Source organism: Oryzias latipes, chromosome 16 (assembly GCF_002234675.1).
Source record: "Oryzias latipes chromosome 16, ASM223467v1".
NCBI lineage: Eukaryota > Metazoa > Chordata > Actinopteri > Beloniformes > Adrianichthyidae > Oryzias > Oryzias latipes.
In genome coordinates, this window is record NC_019874.2 from 4,583,934 (window position 1) to 4,603,643 (window position 19,710).

Here is a 19,710-nt window from a genome sequence, read left to right on the forward strand (position 1 = left end):
TCCAATCATTTTTGATCTGTTTTAAAGTGTTCTCTAAGGTCTTTTGATTTTGATTATGCCATTTTTAACCAAAATCAAAAAACCTGTTTTGTTTTTTAGGGTATAGTTCCTGCACAGCGGCAGTAGCCACTGAATTGTGGATGGAACTGTTGGCACAGAGTAAGCTTTGCCCCACTTCCCATCACCCATCTGTTTACACGCTCTCCCACTAGCTTACAGCTCCTAAAACACCCAAACTAATATTACAGGTGCAATGAAAATCATAAGTATTTGAGCTATGGTACAAGGTGTGAGTTCTGATACAATCACACTGAAGTAACATGTCTTCATTGCTGTAACTTAAAAGACTGGATTTCACATAATGAGGGAAATGCTGGATGTCTTTTTATTTCTTCTTATAGGTTCACTCCCTTTGAGGCTCATTAGAACGATCTCCTTAATGGCCAGACAGGAATTCAGAATCCATATGTCCAGAACATTTTTGATTTGGATTTTTGATTTGAAATAGTTTATTTCAAACAGTCAAAGCAAGAATAATCCCAAAACAATCAGCATATATACATTCATACATAGACATATCAAACTTACAATAATTAGACATTAAATCGAAGGTAACTTGAAAGGGAGTGGAAGGAAGTAAACTGTATAATCCCGCCCCTGCTCCACCGTAACCATTTTTATTACATGATTTATCATTATCCAGTAAATAACTTTTATCAGACAGAATTAAGAATTCTTAAGTATCAATAAACACATGACACAGATGTATTACTTAATTCTTATGTAAAAATAGACATGTGTACCTGCACATGACACTCGTATAACTGAATGAGACCAGAACTGAAGCCAACCTCAGAAAGTTTTCTCCTTCTGGAGTCATGAAAAGCCACATGTTCATGCTCTGTCCGCAAACCGTCATTTGATTAGATAAAAGGGGAGCATTAGTCGTCTTCTGAGGAGAAGGGAATTCATTTGTCGCTAAACTTAGCATTTTCCTGTATCTACGGCATTCACTCTACTATTCCTTTGAGCTGTCCTGCATTCCTTTACCTAAAGAAGAAGCTAAGGACCGATGCCGACAGTTTTTTTCCTTCTCTTGGATACGTTTAATAAACGTAAAGGAACTATAGAAAAAATAAAAGCTGATGTATCAGATTTGACCACAGGCTGTGGTTTGATCATGTCAAACAGGTGGAAAGTCCTTTTCCTTCCTGTTCTGACAGTTTTCCCACAAAGTACATCTCACTCTAGACCTCTTTGAGCAGATGCTGTTGACAAAACTCCAGAGGAAGAGATGGAAACAGATCTCTGGTAAATCCAGATGTCAGTCATAAAGTGTCTGTCTTCTAAATGACATGATCCAAACATGAAACAAAGTCCCTGGTTTCTGGATTCAAAGAAAGTCTCAGATCCTAGTACTAATCAACTATTTTTGTCAATAAAATTAGCCATTTTTAACATTCTGTTTAAGTGGATTAAGTGTGTTTTTCATATACATTTTTTTCACTTACTGTATGTACATTACTCAGTACAGTATCATTTATCTTCTGTCTATATTTTTAGATTAACTATTGACACCTAAAGGTAACTTCAAATTATGGATTCTAAGTGTAAAGAAATAACGTGCAGCATATTAATTAGGCTCATGGTCATTCAAACAAAAGCACATTTCCTAGAACAGTGAAAATGCCAGGTTTAGATTTCCTCCAATGATTACACACGAATGCAGAATTTTACATTTTCCTCATTACCTACCGTGTGATTGAAGACTTTTCCTCCTTTTCAACACAAATGTATTTTTTTTAAGGTGTGCTCATACTTGGTATGCATTACTCGCCATGTCTCTGAAGAGCAATCCCAGTTTTACTTGACAGAAAGGTGACAGAGGCTTCAGTTTTAGGAAAGCATGCAGCGTGTTATTGAAACATGGCTTTATCTTTATTTGTGTGAGCTTTACAACAACATTCCTTGCACAGGTAGAAGAGTTTCTTTTGTTCAGCACCTTAACCCCAGATAACACACAGTTCATGACCTTTAGAGGCCCATCTGCAGTCAGTCAGATGCATGCTGATGTTTGTCAGCTGCTTTCTGCACGCTGCATCCACCTGCAACAAATGAAGGAATCCAAACTGTCAAGACTATTGGTTTCTCATTAAAACATTCATTTAACATAAATTCCTCATTCATGCTGTCATTTATTCCAGTAATTCTTGTTACTGAAACACCATTTTTATCATCAACGGTTTCACTCTTTATACCTCTTAGTCAACAGCAAATGGAGGAAACTTGACTTCCATTTTGGTATAACATATGTGTTATCTTAGATGACCCCACCCTTACATTGACGTGTTCTCCCTACCATGACAAAGGTGGATAAAGGTGGAAAGATTTCATGTAATCCATGGACACCAGTGAAGATCACAAATCATTGAAGAAAAAAGGTTCAGAGCACTGTCTAGTGGGTCTAGATGACCCAACTCCCAACGTTAAAGTGCCTAGGATAGCACAAGGGTTAACGGGAGATGATCTGGTGCGTTAAAGCTTTTAGAGTAGAAGCAGTGTTTGGAGGTAAACAAATGTAGGTGTGTTCTGCAGAACCATCAGTTGTTTGTATCATGAGAGCTCTAAACAAAAGTGCTGGAACCGGCTGGAAAGGAGGAGGCTGCTTTATTTGTGTCACAGACTGAAAGTGTGTACACTATACCCAAAGAAAATGCTGTAAAAACCTCCCCTGATCAGGAATGTCTCAGAGACAGCCATTAAAAGATCTTCATTTTCATAAAATCTGCAACTTTCATTTTATAGCCTGTTTTAAAGAAGTTGTTTTCTTTTTGTAAATTTATTGTGAAGATGTGCTGGCTTGGTGGGAGTCTGAATATTGGTAAGGCGTGCTCCAGTTTACTGCTCTCTTTTGGCTTCCTTATCCGTGCAGACTCTTGGTGCATCACTGCTGCTCATTCCCTGATGGAAAACACATTTTTTTCCTCGACACGTCTCTAGTAGTGTGTCGTCAGGTTGTCAGAGCATCCGTTTCATGCTGTGCATCGCAGTAAAGGGATCCAGTGAGAAACACTCTCACATCAAGACCCCAAGATTTATGACTCTCAAAAGTTTGCAGAAAAATCCACTAAAAAACAAGGAAACTGCTTTGTTTTGTTGGAGTTAAGGTTAAGTTTTCTTATTAAACACGAGGTGGGGTTTTATAAAAAGTCTGAGATGAAACTAAGTTTTAAAAGTTACAGGGCAATAACTGAAGCAGGAAAATGTACTTTCTCAATGAAAACTAAAGTGATTAGGAAGGAGCTAAAAGCAAAGACCTCACAAATGTTGGGAGCTAATCCTGCAGTTTATTTTCCTATAATTTCCTCTGTCTGTCGTTCTGTCTGTCTCTAACAACACTTTTATTGTTTTAAATCCAGGTTTCAGACAAACTCAGCCAGTCTTCCTAACATGTAAAACTACAAGACGAGCATTAAATGATACAGAGTCACATCTAACTCACAAGCTTGCGTATAAAAGTTTGAATAAAAGTTTTACGATGGTAGCCATTCCCTCATTTACAGTTTATGACCCTATTGGATATTAGTTTAAGGTGAGAAGTGATGTTTCCTCTAACAGATAAGAATCTGAATGTTTTTTGCACAAAATCCATTAAAATCCTGTATTGTGTGCTCTGTCCACAAACATAAACCACATGCAATGAAATTCTGTCATTTTTTTTATTGCAAAAGTTGGCTGCATTGCTGGGTCACTTCATTAATTGTGGATGTAATTATTCTGAAAAGGCGTGGAGGCATTTACGTCGCCTTTTTAAGTGAGGCTGGTTACCATGGCAACAACAAAACCCAAAAGAGGAACATGTGTGAAAGGGAGCACGCATTTTGACACAAATAAGCACAAATCCTACGATTTTTCAGACAGAATTCTGGTTATTTTTGAGAAAGGTCTGTTGTAAGACATAGTTGTTAATAAAATAACTCAACTTTAAATATATTGCATCTGCAACAGTTGATGGGGATACTGCACATAAATAATACATCAGGTATTGTAATGTCACACCATCTTCACAAGAAGACCATTTGTTATGGTATGTGTACATTTAACGAGTTCCTATCTAATTTAAATTTAATCCTGGTAAACTGAAAAACTTGTCAAACTTTTCCATTTGCCACAAAAATCTGTTGCCATCTGTTTGGTATTTTAGTTTTTTGAGTTTTAAAGTCGCAAACAAAAGAGGGTGGCATTAAAGATTCAAAAACACAAAAATGTTATTTTAGATACTTCAAATTACAGATAGCAAACAGAAAGACTTTATTTTGGACAGTCGTTGCAAGAAACTGTGAAAATATGTTGCTTTTTTTCCGGGTTACCAGTGCTGCTTCTGTTTCCTGCAGTTGAAAATGTATTTCTCATCACAACATCAGTTGTTCTGCAAAAATCCAGCAGATTCCTGAGCAAAAAGATGCATCTGTTGAACGGCTTGGAAACCTGGAATTCCTTTTTTGTTGCCTCTAAATCTCATTTGCAGACTTGTAATTCTGGCTGTGTGGGCTGAAAGGCCCTGACCCTGCTCTGCATTGACCGTGTGTGAAAGGTGGTGAAATAGCAACTTGTAAAACTAAAAACTGCTGCTGGGGGGGTTTAACTGTGTTTCTTTTCTGTAAATATGTTGTTTGTGTAATTCTGTCCCCTTGTTAAATGTTAAATGACCTTCCTTGTTGACACTTGTCACAAGGTCAAAGTTTGGAAAACAGGTGCCCATTTGGTCAAAGTGACAAAAATCAGAAGCTTTAACTGCCTTTTAAAATGCAGACCACAATAGAGGAAGGATGTCCCACTGCTGCAGATAGTCAAAAGGCTGAAAGGAATGCACTTTTTTAATGTGTTGAGGGGACAACACCCCCTTTCTTCTTGTCCTGTGCTGGGTTGTGTAGGAAGACAGCACCCCCTTGTGGACAGAGTAGTGCACAGGGGGGCTCATGCGCTTTAACTGCTGCCCTTCTTTTTCAGATACGGTATGGACTGTCTGATTCAGTTTGAGGACTTTGCAAATGTTAACGCCTTCCGCCTGCTGAGCAAGTACCGCAACAAGTACTGCACGTTCAACGACGACATCCAAGGTATCAGAAGAGACCCGTTCGGGTTGAGGGATCGCCTGGTTAAAATCGTTTTTCTCTGACTGCAGGTCAACCTGATGTGAGAGATAAAATAGGATGAATGGAGAAATCTAAAGCGTCGACCCTAAAAAGTCTGGGCAAAATGTAAAATCATTTCTAAATCATGTAGCTGGCGACCGGTTCACGGTGCACCTTGCTTTCTTCAAACAGTAGCTGGGTTGGCTCCAGCAGCCCAATGACCCTAAAAGGGACTCAGCGGGTTCTGAAGATAGATAGATAGATAGATAGATAGATAGATAGATAGATAGATAGATAGATAGATAGATAGATAGATAGATAGATAGATAGATAGATAGATAGATAGATAGATAGATAGATAGATAGATAGATAGATAGATAGATAGATAGATAGATAGATAGATAGATAGATAGATAGATAGATAGATAGATAGATAGATAGATAGATAGATCTTATTCAAAACCATGCACATTTTTAAATGACATCAAATATATCAGAATGTTTTGTTCCAAAAACTATTAACAAATATTTTATTTTGATGAGTCAATCAGCCATATACTTCCTGAAATCTCTCCTTCATTACTCTTGTCTGTACAGCAGTCACATCCATGTTGCACAGCTGTGAACTGTCTGAGTTTGTTAACTCTGCTGTTGCTCTGTGTGTGCAGGCACTGCTGCAGTAGCAGTAGCTGGACTTTTGGCTGCTCTCCGCATCACCAAAAGCAAGATGTGTGACCATACCATTGTGTTCCAAGGAGCAGGAGAGGTATGGCTCCTGTTTGAGGAAATGCTGCAGCATTTTTCAGAAGAAATAAGTTCCTTAGAAAAGCTTTTTCTGCTCGATTTGTTTGGGGGACTTTTCTGTTCCTTTATAGCTAGGAATCCGAAATGGGATCAGAAGTTGATCCTCTTTGATCTTGCTTCCAGGCAGCGATGGGGATTGCTGAGCTGATCACCATGTCCATGGAGAAGGAGGGACTCTCCAAGGAGGAGAGTTTGAAGAAAATCTGGATGGTTGATTCCAAGGGTCTCATTGTGAAGGTGTGGTTGTTATTCTGAAAACTGTGAACATGCAGGCATAAACAGATTATCCCATGTTGAAAAAAAGAGTGGCGCTGTAGTAGAGCAGACACCCCTTCGAACATATCTGTGCTTCACTGATGTTTGCGTCTCTTTAACTGGCCTTTTCACCACAGGGCCGAGACCACCTGACCCACGAGAAGGAGAGGTTCGCTCACAGTCATTCGCAGATGAAAAATCTTGAGGATGTGGTCAGAGAACTGAGACCCACAGCCATCATTGGTAAGTCATCAGTCAAAAGAAAGGATGAGCTTCAGGTGCTCCATGAAACGGAGGCCTTATCTGCTCGTCTTCCTTGTCAGGAGTGGCAGCAGTGCCTGGAGCCTTCTCTGAGCAGATCATCAAGGACATGGCCTCCTTTAACGAACGCCCCATCATCTTTGCACTGAGCAACCCCACCAGCAAGGCTGAATGCACCGCTGAGCAGTGCTACACGCTGACAGAGGTGTTCACACAGATGCTAGACCGCTGACTTTTCTGTGACCAAAGCATGACTTGCTCAACCTCTCCGCCTTGCAGGGTCGTGCCATCTTTGCCAGCGGCAGCCCGTTTGACCCCGTCACCCTGCCCGATGGGAAGACATTATACCCCGGCCAGGGCAACAATGCTTACATCTTTCCTGGGGTGGGCTTAAGTGTCACTGCTTGTGCAATTCGACACATTACAGAGGAGATCTTCTTGACAGCAGCAGAGGTGCAGCACTCTCATCTTTCATTTTTCCTCTATCCTCCCTCTTTTTCCAACATCTCTGATGTTGTCTTTTGTCTGGAGCGTCTTCCATTAAGAAGGGCTGTTTTGGGTTTGACAGGCTCTGGCTCACATGGTGACGGAGAGAGACCTGGCAGAGGGAAGACTATATCCTCCCCTCAGCTCCATCAGAGATGTGTCTCTTAAACTCGCCGCCAAAGTAAGAGCTGTTTGTCAGTCCTGCTTCAGCGTGACTCGGTGACAGAGCCGCCATTTCTAAAGCACACTGTCTTACAGATCATAGAGTACGCCTACAAGCACAACATAGCCAGCCTTCGCCCAGAGCCCTCCGACAAGGACGCCTTTGTTCGCTCTCTGTGTTTCAATACCGCCTACGACGACTTTACGGTGGACACGTACCACTGGCCGGAGGACTGCATGGCTGTGCAGTCATGTAAACTGTAATAAAAATGCAAATTAACAGCAGCTGTGCAATGTCATCACGAAATCAGATGTTGGAGTTACAGAAATATTCCATCTTTTTTTAAAAGCTGCATCAAAATAAATGGTAATCAAACTTAGGCAGAGTCCTCTCCTGTTGGGGGATGTTGTTATGATGCTCAAAAGTGATCTGCCTCTTCCCCAGGAAACGGTTTGAAATATTGCACAAAACATCTGGGAAAATGCTAATTTTTTAATTTTATTTTGAATTAACTATGTGCCTGGTGGCCATTTCAGCCAAAAGCCTTTTTGTAAAAATAAAAACGGTTTTGGTTAAAAGCTTTGAGTCTCACGTCTGACTGTTGGAATAAAAGATTTTTGGTTAAACTTGAGTACAAATAAATATTTTTAGAGGAATTTTCTGACAATTAAAGGAGGAATAAATAGTTTCATTTTCCAGTCATTTCATTTGCATCAGTAACTTTTTGTGCAAGGTTTTCTTTAAATATTGTGCAGAACTAAAAATGCTGATTTCAGTACATGTAATATGATGTTGTAGCGCCATCCAGAGGACACAATTTATAACAAAAACAGCTGTCTTGAAAGATTTTGTGAAACAAAATGTGATAGACAGTCACAAACAGAAATTTTCAGAAAACTGACACAAAAAAAAGAAAACCACACAGAGTTGATCATTTGTGTGGGACCCAGCAGTTCATGCATGTGTTTCTATGTTATAGTTAAACTGAGAAGGATTTGTTATTGATTAATCAATCAATAACTTGCCAGACAGGCAGTACTAGAGACTTTGGGTGGCCCACTGTCCATGCCAGTCTGAAGTCAATAGATGTATTGAGTAAATAGACCTGTCAGTGTCCAATGTGGAGCGTCCCACCCGGGGCAAGAGACCGAAAGACACCCATTTGTTTCTCCCTTTTTCCTTTTGCCCCCCACCCCTTTAAAAACCCCTAATCAGCCCTGGGCAACCACTGCTGTGCTCTGATGATCAATGTGTCTCAATGTCAACACCATGCAGCTGTCGGCTCAGCTGTCTGCATCTCGCTGCAGAGCACAACTTCAACCCATGAGCCAAATATGATGTTTCAACCAAAACACTGATCACAAATGTATGGATTAGGACAGGGGTGTCAAACATACGGCCCGCGGACCGTATCCGGCCCGTCAGGTGGTTTAGTCCGGCCCACGTATGAGGAGTAAAAATCATAAGGTTGTGCAACCCTTGTGCTAGGCACTTTAACATTGGGAGTCGGGTCATCTAGACCCACTAGACAGTGCTCTGAACCTTTTTTCTTCAATGATTTGTGATCTTCACTGGTGTCCATGGATTAAATGAAATCTTTCCACTTTTATCCAACTTTGTCATGGTAGGGAGAACACGTCAATGTAAATGTAGGGGGAGCAAAGGAAAAGCAAAACAGGTGAAACAGCATCTCTGTATGTCCCAAAAGCCAAACCTAACAGCTCTGCGTCTGGGTAAGATGTAGTTTGGTTCCACGCGAGCCTCACCACTGAAGAATGATCAGTAGTGACACACTAATGACCAAAATGTTGTTAAAGAGACAAAAAGGTTTTTTAGTTTAGTTTTATTTGTTCACGGAGCTGAATGCAAACCTCCATGCTTGGTATGTCATCAACAGGTTACAGTGCTCAAAGAATATAACATGATTCAGCACCACTATGAGACTTACCATAAAGAAAAGTTTCACTATTTGCAGTTAAGAAAAGAGAAGATTTACCAACTATTAGCTGGACTGACAAAATAACCATCTGCATTTACTGCAGCTGTGACGTCAGATTCCTTATTGCAAATGAGTTGGAGCAAACATCCAACCATTTTCAGATGTTGAATTTATTTATTTTTTAAAATGCTGAATACTGCAGAAGTCCTGTGCCCCAAAAAGCAGCCGACCTTTCCGAACATAAGTCTGTCAAGGATTGCCATTGCAGATACATCTCTGAGGAGACTTGAGCGCCAAATGTAGGAATCCGGTCATTTTTTGGATTTTTGGTCGCTATTGATGAAAGCACCGACATCACAGATATATACAGCTGTGCATATTTATTAGAGGTGTTGAAGAGACCATCACAGCAGTGTTTCTTGAGTTGATGGACACAACAACAGCTGACGACATAGTCAGTTCTCTTGTTACTGCAGTGAACTGGTCACTGACATCAGTCTGGTCACTGATGGCGCCCCATTAAAGGTCAGGAAGAAGGCAGGTATTGTTACAAAATTCAGATAGAAACAAGGGAAAAGATTCTTGGACATTTCAATGTGTGTTTGCACACTTGAATGACAGTAAAAGTTTTTCTGCACTGGATCTGAATCCTGATATTGATGGATGGGTGAAGTTTCAGGAGACAAAGGAGGTTAACTCCAAATTCTTAGGTTCACAAATGTTTGCTAGTTTAATTTAGTGATTTTTTTAATGGTTTGGACATTAACATTTTAGGCAGGTGTTTCATTTTTTTGCGTAGCCCCTCTTGAGTTTGCTATCAGGATTGCTTTAGTGTCAGATGTAAAATATTCAGTCTGTATAAAATTCAATAGAATTTTTTTTAAGTTTAATTAATTTTATTTAAGATCCATTGGCCTCTGTATATGAATGTGTAATAATAAGTGATTTGGCATGTCAGTTGAGGCATTTTTTTCCAATTGAGTAAAAAAAAAAACAAAGCTGTTAATTTGTTTTTATGTTAGTGGTCCAGCCCACTTGAGATCAGACGGGTTGAATATGGCCCCCAAACCAAAATGAGTTTGACACCCCTGGATTAGGATAACGTTAACTCCCCATACAATCAGTTCACTGACGGGTCGGCAGCAGTAACCTTGAAGGGTTTTGACCTTGTTTACATGCTCATCAAATAGCACCTTGCTAAGACCTTTTGATCAGTGCCAATCAGTAAATTCCCCCTCTGGTGATTTTGGTGTGTTTGAGTCTGTCTGGCCGTCACAGTTCATATTTCCCTCCTCCAGCTAAACCCACCATATAGCAAAGCCCCTTTCTTTCCTCTGTTTGCTTTTTCTACTTATTGAAATCAATGTTACACTTTCATAACCATAAATACGAAGAATTATTCCAAGGATCAGCTAGGTAATCTCTCTTGGAGTCTGTTTATTTGGACGTTTTCAAAAAGAGAATGCGACACAATGATTAATAAAAAATAGTAGCTTTTGTGAACATGTCTACAAACAAAAAATCTGCTGCCATAAATTGTCAACATTTGATAAACAGCTGGTTGCAGCGTGTCTAATGAATCATTTAAGGAAAATGAAGAATAAAAAAACTCACACTGTTCAGTTTTTTCCTTTACATAGAGGTTTAACACTGTTACATGTATTCTTTAATGCAGACACATGCACTTTTAATATTTCCATCAGCCAATATTTTTATGTATTTCCTTAAACTGGGATTCAGCCAGTATGTGTTTCTTTTTAGTCCACTGCAAAAACTATTTTGCCGATTTACTTTTTAAATGTGAATGGCTGTTTTTGCACCTTCTTTTGTTTTTGGTTACCCATGCAAGGGATTCAGTTTGTTGAAATTAACTTACTGGTGACTGCCAAATCACTGAGACTCTGAGATCAGCAAGTATTTGTGTAATAGATTAAAAAATATTTCCACACGATTTGTTTGTAAGAGTCAGGAACTACAACACCTCTGTGTTGTAGTTTTGAGTTTTTCTTTTCCGCAAATTAAAAAAATCTGAATGAGCATCCTGCAGCCGTGTGGTAATTTCAGACCTTTGAGTCAGTTTTAGGAATTCAGCAAATGATTGAAGAACAGACTCCAATGGCCAACAGGGGGCGCTCCATCACATGGTATAAGGAGAGACCAAAACTAACTTCCAAAAGTCGATGCATTTCTACAATTACACAACAAATGTTTGTGTTTCTCCACTTTGTAAGCGTCTGAACTTCTTTTGTCTTCACACTTTATATCCATATACATATAAAAAAAAGCTTCTGTATCCAGAGAGAACTGAGACTGAAAGAGTTGATATTATACTTCATACTTTTTACCTTTTAATCAAGAAAATTATAAATTAAAATCTTCAGAAGTTTTCCTGAAATCAACCCCATTAGCATTTTCCATCTTCTTCTAGTTAGCTGTAGTTTTATGATCATTTGTGATGTTTCAATGGTTTTTAAGCCTCTTTCATTTTAGCTCTTATCTTTTTATTTTATTTTATTCAAATAATGTACAATTAGAGCGAATCTTTGGAGACTCTTAGTCTACCTGAAGGTCTTTCTTTAAGCTTTGAGGGTAACATATTTCAGGCGATTCAAAAAAAAATTTAAAAACCTTTTAAAAAAAACATCTAATTTTTTCCTGTTTGGAAAAAAAACCTTGAAGTATTTGTAAGTTAACTGTATGAAATTCTGAAGGCACACACACAGGCACACAATCTCTGTCAAATAAAGGAGTCTGAAGGTCTAGTTTTTTTTCTTTTTTTTTTGTTTCGGCCACCTAATGTTAGCTATTTTAATTGTGCAGCATCGCTGTCGACTGCTGGACAACAGTTTACACTTCAAGGATTTTCTGTGCACCTGTGTGCCGTTCTTTCCTCTCGCACACAAAGAACGAGCGAGAGGAAGCGATTTACCAGAGCTGAGGGTGGCAGGATGAAAAGTTGAGATGTATTGATTGCAGAAAGCAACCAGTAAATATGAAAGGAATGCTGCCAACATTACAACTTTTCTGTGCTTCTCTGAAATAAACTTCACGGTGTGAAAAGGTCTTTGCACAAAAGGCTCTATTAGGAGGCGAAATACTTTCTGTTGTTTCCACTTTTTATAAAGGCTCCTTTCACGGACTTTACCTATGCTCCATGGCTTTTCTAACAAAAATCTGTTCTGTAGAAGTCATGTTGAAAGAGCAAGACATTGTGAGGAACATGAGTGACAGAAATGTCTCCTCACTTTCGTTTTGTAAATAGTTATTATCCGTTTTCCCTCCATCTGCCTAATACTTAGAGACCCACTCCAATAAAAATAGTGTTTTTTTTGTGTTTTTAACATTTTCTTGTGTAATTTTTCTGATGATGGAGGACATATGTAAAGAAAATTGAGCTTAAAATTGCATTTCTTTATTAAAAATACACAAGGCGTACAACACGTTCACTGATCCATGCATCTGCTTGCAGACAAATATATCCATGTTCGTCTTTGTTTTCCTCGTCTGAGCTGGAATCTGGGTCTAAACTGTATGTCTGGATTGCCGTAATGTACCAGTAATGTTAGGTTGGGGTTGTGAGGGGCTGTAGGCAGGCGGGAGAGAGTGTAAACAGTCCCACCCTCTACACAAAGGTGAACTTTTGTGGCTCTGCAGAAAATATGTCTTAGAAAATGACTCAGTTTTTTTCTTTTCTTTTAGTTAAAAACAGTATAATTTTAATTAAAAGACCACTAGAAACACTTAAAAAAACAGGTCAAAATTTAAATGGAGTGGGACTTCAACAAACCAGGAGCAGGCTTCTTTACACAGCTACTCTTGTGTTGTCAGTAAAAAAATCCATATCTGGCATCTGTTTGAGCCCTTTGTTTTGACGTCTTTATTACAAGGTGATGCATGGGATGAAAAATGGATCACCTTAAAGGTCTTGATAGGAGTCTGATCCATTCAAATTCAGCACATTCAAGCATTTTTACCTACTCTGTGATGGTATAGAAAAAAAGAAAGAGTAATTAACTTCCTGGAAACAAAAGAATTGACATCACATGGAAGTAAGGACTCAATTTGCAACACAAAAATGACCTTTTTTTTCTCAGCAAACTCTGCCTCCTGCCAGGTAGCCGGAGGGAGTTTTGTTATCTATTCAGCAGCGCTTGTACCACTTGTGAATAATTCTACCTTTAATCCAGAGAGACGCGTCTGTCTCGGCAACAGTTTGTGAGGCCTGCACGTCGCACAGGTTTTAGCCTGAGAGGCAGTGGTGGACGCAGGTTTCTGACAGCCTGTTGTTTCTCGGGCGGGTACCACGCGCACCAAGCAGGAGCGCCAACGCCTTGACAACTCTTCCATAATCAGACAAGGCCCTGCGCTCAGCATGAGGATTTGTGCTCTGAGATCTGAGCTGACATGTGTGATCACAACCTCAAGTCTTGTTTAATTAATTTTTCTTGTAACACAGGGTGCACAGACACTATTCCCTGCAGCTCTCACTGAACACTGAAGAAAACCAGCATTTTGTTAAATCAGGTTACTCGGTTGCATCTTTGATGATTAAAAAACAAAAACTGACCAAAACATTTTATTTCAGGTTAGATAAGCAGGTTTGTCAGGATAAAGACGTCATACAAAGAAATGCTTCTTGTTTGACCCACTTTGGTTGAGGTTCTCTGCAGCACGTTGCCTTTAGCCGTTGAGCATGTCTTTGCCGCCTTTCGAATAACGACACATGCTGGCCAGGCTTGTGCTTATCATTCTGTAGCAAGCTCCAGATGGATCGACACATGTTGGAGTTAAGACAAGCAAGACATTTGCATGTGACCCAAATCACTTATTTCTGCTCCATCATGCAAACAAGTCAGTCCAAGGACTTGAAGTGGAACTCAAACTGGAGTGCACTCCCTTATTTTATGCACTGATTAAAACTGTACGGATGGGAATCAGAATTTATTATCCCATTTATACACTAAATGCAAATATGATATGAAGAAAAAATACTTTTTTGAGTGATGAAAGATGTGCTTTTATAGTATGGTACTTACATGATATTTAACTGGTAATTACATGGTAGTTTTGTTGGTATTTATATAATACCGTACCTACTTGGTATTTATGTTGTACCCCCTGGGTTTGTACGCGTTAAGTTAATATGTTGCTTGTGGTAAGTACCAGTGCTTTAATTGGACAAAAAGAAGTGCCGGTACTCTCTTTCATGGAAGTCAAACATAAAATGCAGAAAAATCTTAAATCTAAATATTGATCAATAAAATAAAAGTCATAGAAATCAGAAAGAGGGAGCTCAGGTCAAGTTAATAAATAAATGTGGTCATACATTGACCTCATACATTGACTGCGTACAAAAAGTACTTTAAATGGTGTTAAATTGATTTTCTTTTGATTCATTAATAAGCAAACAGGCAACTAACGAAATTGTAATGCCAAAACTAAGTGATGCTGTAATTAAAGACTGCCTGCTGATCAAAAGACTGCCTGTCAAAAGAATATTAAAATATACATAAAGAATAATGTCACTAAAAAAGCATGAGCTTACTTTCACTTTTGTGTAGCTTGTTGAAACATACATAGAACATTCAAGACACATCCAAGTACATTTGTTCTTTCCTGTAAAAGATAAACGGAATGGATAAAAAAAATGAACCAATAAATCACAGCAAATACAATAACAAACATTGTTCCAAGTCATTCTCCTTAGAATGAGAATGACTTGTAAATAATAAAACACTATCAGAGATGATGTGTGATGCCAGTACTTATACGATTGAAATGGTAAATGGCGTAGACTTGTATAGTGTTTTTTCAACCTTCCTTGAAAGCCCTAGGCCTAGGTGCTTTACAGTCAAGGTTCCATTCACACACTGATAGAGGCTACACTGGCACCAACCTTACACCAGGGGGCAGGGTGGGGTTCAGCATCTTCCCAAGGGCACTTCGGCATATGAGCAGGCAAGGCGGGAAATGAACTTGCAATCTTCCGATCAGAGGTCAACTGCCCTACCACTGCACCACGGCAGTCCCTAAAAGCAACAACAATCAAAAGACAAATAAAATTGGAAGGAAAGGCTGTAGCTATTACTTTGAGGAGGCACTGTATTGCTTAAAGATAGATTTGGGGGAAAAATTGCAAATGATTAAGCACAAAAAAGACAAAAAATACTTAAAGGGCATATAAATATGTTAAAATATGTTAGGTTAAAAAGATGTGTCTTAAATTTAGATTTAAAAGTTTTCACAGATGTAGAAACTCTTAGATATTGACAGTGTATTTTATCCATATAATATACCGGTAATCCCCACTGCAGGGGGCTAAATTTGAATCTTCTTTTCTCCAAACAGGAACCTGCTCCAAAATAAACAGGTCTTATTTACAAAGAAAGGAAAGGCCACCATCACTGCTGATGCCCTCATGACCAGTATTAGAGCACTGATTGTTAAACTGAATGCACTCTGCTAAAATCACATTCATCAAGCAGGCATTTTAAGATATTACCATCTATGCATTTGCAACAATAACCTTTGCAATTGTCTCCCTGATTTTCATTAATTCTGTAATTGTTCGCCGCCAGTGATTTACTGCCAAGTTTTGTAAACATCAAAGCATCTCCTCTTTTCTCTGAAACCAGACACAACCCATTAAATTAGCATGCATATTGCATCTTGAGCTCAATAAGTTGCCTAATTAATTGTGAGAGGCAATGAGAGATTCTGGTTGTTATGGGTAAAGAAAGTAGTTTGTCTGTCTTGGCCTTTGTGGTTACAAATAAATGTGTATTTGTTGCAGGATGTAGATGAAAGCAGTGAGTTGTATGTGATGGTAATGCAGTGCACTGTCCTCCAGTCTCTCATTAATAACCAGGTTCCCTTTGATGTGGTCTGCAGGAGTGAGGTGGCCGGTTTTATTTGTCATTTGCAGTATGCACATGCTCTTGCTGTGTTATCCCATTAAGTGCTTAAGTCCACCTGAGAAAAAGAAATCAAGAACTTTGGTTTGAGTGCTAATGAATCTCTCAGCTCATCTGATTTGGTTTCACGCACACAGCCTTTGAAGCCAAACAAAAACTGAGACAAACCGAACCCCTGGAAAAGTACCGCAGATTTACCAGCCGCTCACTTGGTGAACTCTGACCTATAAAAAATAGAAACATAGAAATGAAATGGGAAGAAAACTAGCTAGTTTGCTGCTAACTTCACTTAGTACCAGTTGTACACAGGGCTAAAGCTCCATAAAACATTCCGTTGAACCTCATTCAGTTTTTGCCACATGCATCTGTAAACTTTCCTTTATTTATTTGTTGTTTAAATCAGTGTTTTTCAACCGGCACACTATGCGGTGAGTTATGGTCAGGTGTACAGTGGGAAATTACCCATTCACTGATCTAAAAACATTTTCCATCTCCAGGATATCAGCTCTGTGTTCATCCAAACAGGCCCTGATAAAACACTGAGTAGTTAGGAATATGAAAGATTGTAAAAAGGCTTGTTAAAGATATTTAGACAAGAATGACGGTACCGCGATTTAGCCGCAGCTTGAGCTTTGTTTTCGGAAAAGTCCCGCCCCTTTAACTCTCTCCTCGAATCATTGTTGGAGGCTTAAACATCCGTTGTCAGTCTGACCAATCAGAAGTGGTTAAAGCCTTCACTTCCTTGTTCTAATTTAGCTCGTAAAGTCTCTCAGTTCCAACAAAAATACCAGCTAAAGCTCGTCTTTAGCTGTGTAGTTTTACACCGGATCCGGTATCTGAGACGGAAGTCTTTCTGGCATTGGCATGGGTTTTTGCACTACATCTCCCATGATGCATAGGGTTAAAGTGACAACGTCTCAGCGTAAAATGAGTCTTCCCTTGAAACCACAATGAACACACATCAAACAGTTTTTCAATCTTCTTGATGAAATCAGAGGTCAGAGGTCAACAGTTAAGTTCTCCTTCAAAGTTTGTGTTTATTAACATCCAAACATCCCAGAGTTTGGTCCAAGTCATCTTTCTAACTGAAACACTTTTCTAATAACGTCTGGATTGTTTTATATGTAAAATGTAACAAGAAGTAAAAACAAAATGTAACTCTTGTGCTATCCTAGGCACTTTAACTTTGGTAGTTGGGTCATCTAGACCCACTAGACAGTGCTCTGAACCTTTTTTCTTCAATGATTTGTGATCTTCACTGGTGTCCATGGATTACATGAAATCTTTCCACCTTTATCCACCTTTGTCATGGTAGGGAGAACACGTCAATGTAAGGGCGGGGTCATCTAAGATAGCATAAGGGTTTTAAGAAACAGGATTAAGGCCAACAGACGCAATTAAACTACACTGAAACAATTTTATCATCTAAAATTAAAAAAAATATTTTTGTTATTTTTGAATCAGACAAAAGAAAATATAATAAAACTTCAACATGTTCACTTTTTTGCGCAGCTACAGAAAACATAAATATAATGTTAGTTTTTTGTGCAAAATTTATCAAACATCTTGTGATCAATTGTTTTCAAAAATTACAATTGCTTTTTCACCAACATTAAAAGAAATATTTAAAAAAATAAATCACTATTTAGAAAGAATATATTTGTTTTTTTGTGAGGTTACATAAAATTGCATTTTAATAAACTGTAGGGAACAACTACCAGGGTAAAATTTCGAGTAATTTAGTTAAAAAATAATGAAAACTAACTTAACTTTTATTACATCTTTTGGAAAAAAAACAGCTGCAACTTCCAGCTTTTTCTGCCACAATTATCACAAAAATGCATGTGAGATTGCAAAGGGACTGTAGATCAATACATACTATGAGTTTCTCCTTTTTTTTTCAATTTTTGGATGCTGGTGTGCTGCGGGATTTTTGTCAAGGATAAAGTGTGCCTTGCCCTTGGCTAAAAAAGGTTAAAAATCACTGGTTTAAAGCAGAGCATTAGCTATAAAATATGATGATATTGACTAAATAAAATATGTTGGATGAACTAAAATTCTAATTAAAGTATTTAAATGTGTTGCAGCAAACTATGTTGTAGCAAAAAGAAATTATTGATAATTAAAACACTGATATGATTAAAAATGACATTGGCCCTGCCAAATTTCCAACTGTGGCCGAGCCTGGTCGGGCCATGTTTACAACACCCCTTGTGGGCCCCCTTTTTCCCCAGGGTGCTCCCCTCCTGGGCGGGGCGGCTGGCCCCTGCCTTGCTCCTCCCTGGACCAACCGTGGGCCGGGTGGGTGGCTGCCTGGAGTGTGGAGGGGGTCTCCCTTGGGGGGTCCTGGTTCGTACCTGGGGTTGGGGCGGGGGGATGCCCAGAACTCGTGGGTGGTGATGGGGTGCTTGTCTGGGGCTGTGGGCGCCCTTCTCCGGTGGGGACCTGCGTTGGGCTCTCCTGGCGTGGCGGGGGGCTGCTCTCCTGGTTGGGCTGGGGCGGCGCTCTCTTTCCCCCCATGCCTCCCTGCTCTCTGGCTCTGGGGGCCTTGCGGCGGTCCTGCTGGCCCTGGCCTGGGTGGCGGATTTGGTCGCCCGGGGGGCGGTTGTTCTGTGCCTGCTGCCGTGTGGCGTTGGGCGGTTCTGGCTGCTGCGGCGGGGGTCTTGGTGTGGGGATGGCTGGGCACTCTCCCTCCTTCTTTTCACATTCCACCATCCATTTTAGAAGAACATAAACACACACCTGAGCACAGGTGTTAGCTCACCTTTGCACTAATAGTTTGCGTGATTGAATGAATGAAATATTTCACACTATTTGGTTTTAAGGCATAAGTATGCGTGTGTGAACACTATCTGTTTTGTGTCCATGTTGAAATGTGGACATTTTTGCAGCCAACAGGTGTGTTGATAACATTTGAGTGTGTGTGTGGACTGGCCCCGCCCTTTTTGTACTACGTTTGAACCTTTCCGTAATGATAAACAACCAGTAAACTTGCTGCTCTATGCTGCTTCATGGGCTTATCCCCCCCCGTCCTACTATAACCCTCCTGTGTTAGTTTTTGTTATTAAATATCTTGTTTCCCTGAACCTCCTGCCTCCCCCTCTCTGTATCTGTACTCCCTTAACCCCCCGCCAAAAGCCAGACTATGTTTTTAATCAAAAGGGTCATCCCAGACAGATGAATAACTTTTTTAGGCAAATCCCACCCAAAAAACCTAAAATATAAAAAACAAACCCGGGATATTTTAAGGTCAAACAAATATTTTCTATATTTCTGCAGGTAAATCCAAAAAGCTCCAAAGGGTTAGAACATAACTGCAGAGAAAATCGTAGCTCAGTTTTGTCAACTCCCTGTGCAGATTACAAAAAGTAAAAATGTGAAGGAAAATATAGGGAACATTTTTTATTTCTATGCCTCGTATCCTGTCCATGGATTGTCCTAAATGTGACCTCAGATTGGCTTGGTAAATCAGACAAGTGCATTCACATGACACATGACAAGGTTTTAGTTGTCGAGTGAAACAAGGAGGCAGGCATTTAAAAGGAAACATCAAAACATCATCAAACAAGTTGATAGCAAATGCTGATCATATCTCTTTTGTGCTTTTGCTGTTGTTTGTAATCAACATCACAACAAAAAAATTGTAAAACTATATTAATGTTAAGAAATTTTGCTATGTGTTCCAATGCAAAACTTACCAAACTTATTGATTCTGTCAATTTTCTGTTTGTTTTTATCAAGAGTTTCATTCT

At 39.3% G+C, this 19,710-nt stretch overlaps 1 protein-coding gene across 1 annotated transcript in view; it reads left to right on the top strand.

Moving 5' to 3' along the window:
* The window catches only part of me1 (malic enzyme 1), an 81,489-nt gene extending 73,697 nt beyond the window's left edge, over positions 1 to 7,792 (top strand). Inside the window, exons 7-14 of the mRNA XM_023964043.1 lie at positions 5,011 to 5,120; positions 5,805 to 5,902; positions 6,064 to 6,177; positions 6,333 to 6,438; positions 6,519 to 6,661; positions 6,736 to 6,909; positions 7,025 to 7,123; positions 7,201 to 7,792. Of these exons, the coding sequence (XP_023819811.1) occupies positions 5,011 to 5,120; positions 5,805 to 5,902; positions 6,064 to 6,177; positions 6,333 to 6,438; positions 6,519 to 6,661; positions 6,736 to 6,909; positions 7,025 to 7,123; positions 7,201 to 7,368 (1,012 nt within the window). The 3' untranslated portion in view covers positions 7,369 to 7,792. The remainder of the gene's footprint in view (positions 1 to 5,010; positions 5,121 to 5,804; positions 5,903 to 6,063; positions 6,178 to 6,332; positions 6,439 to 6,518; positions 6,662 to 6,735; positions 6,910 to 7,024; positions 7,124 to 7,200) is intronic.
* Positions 7,793 to 19,710: the final 11,918 nt, after the last annotated feature.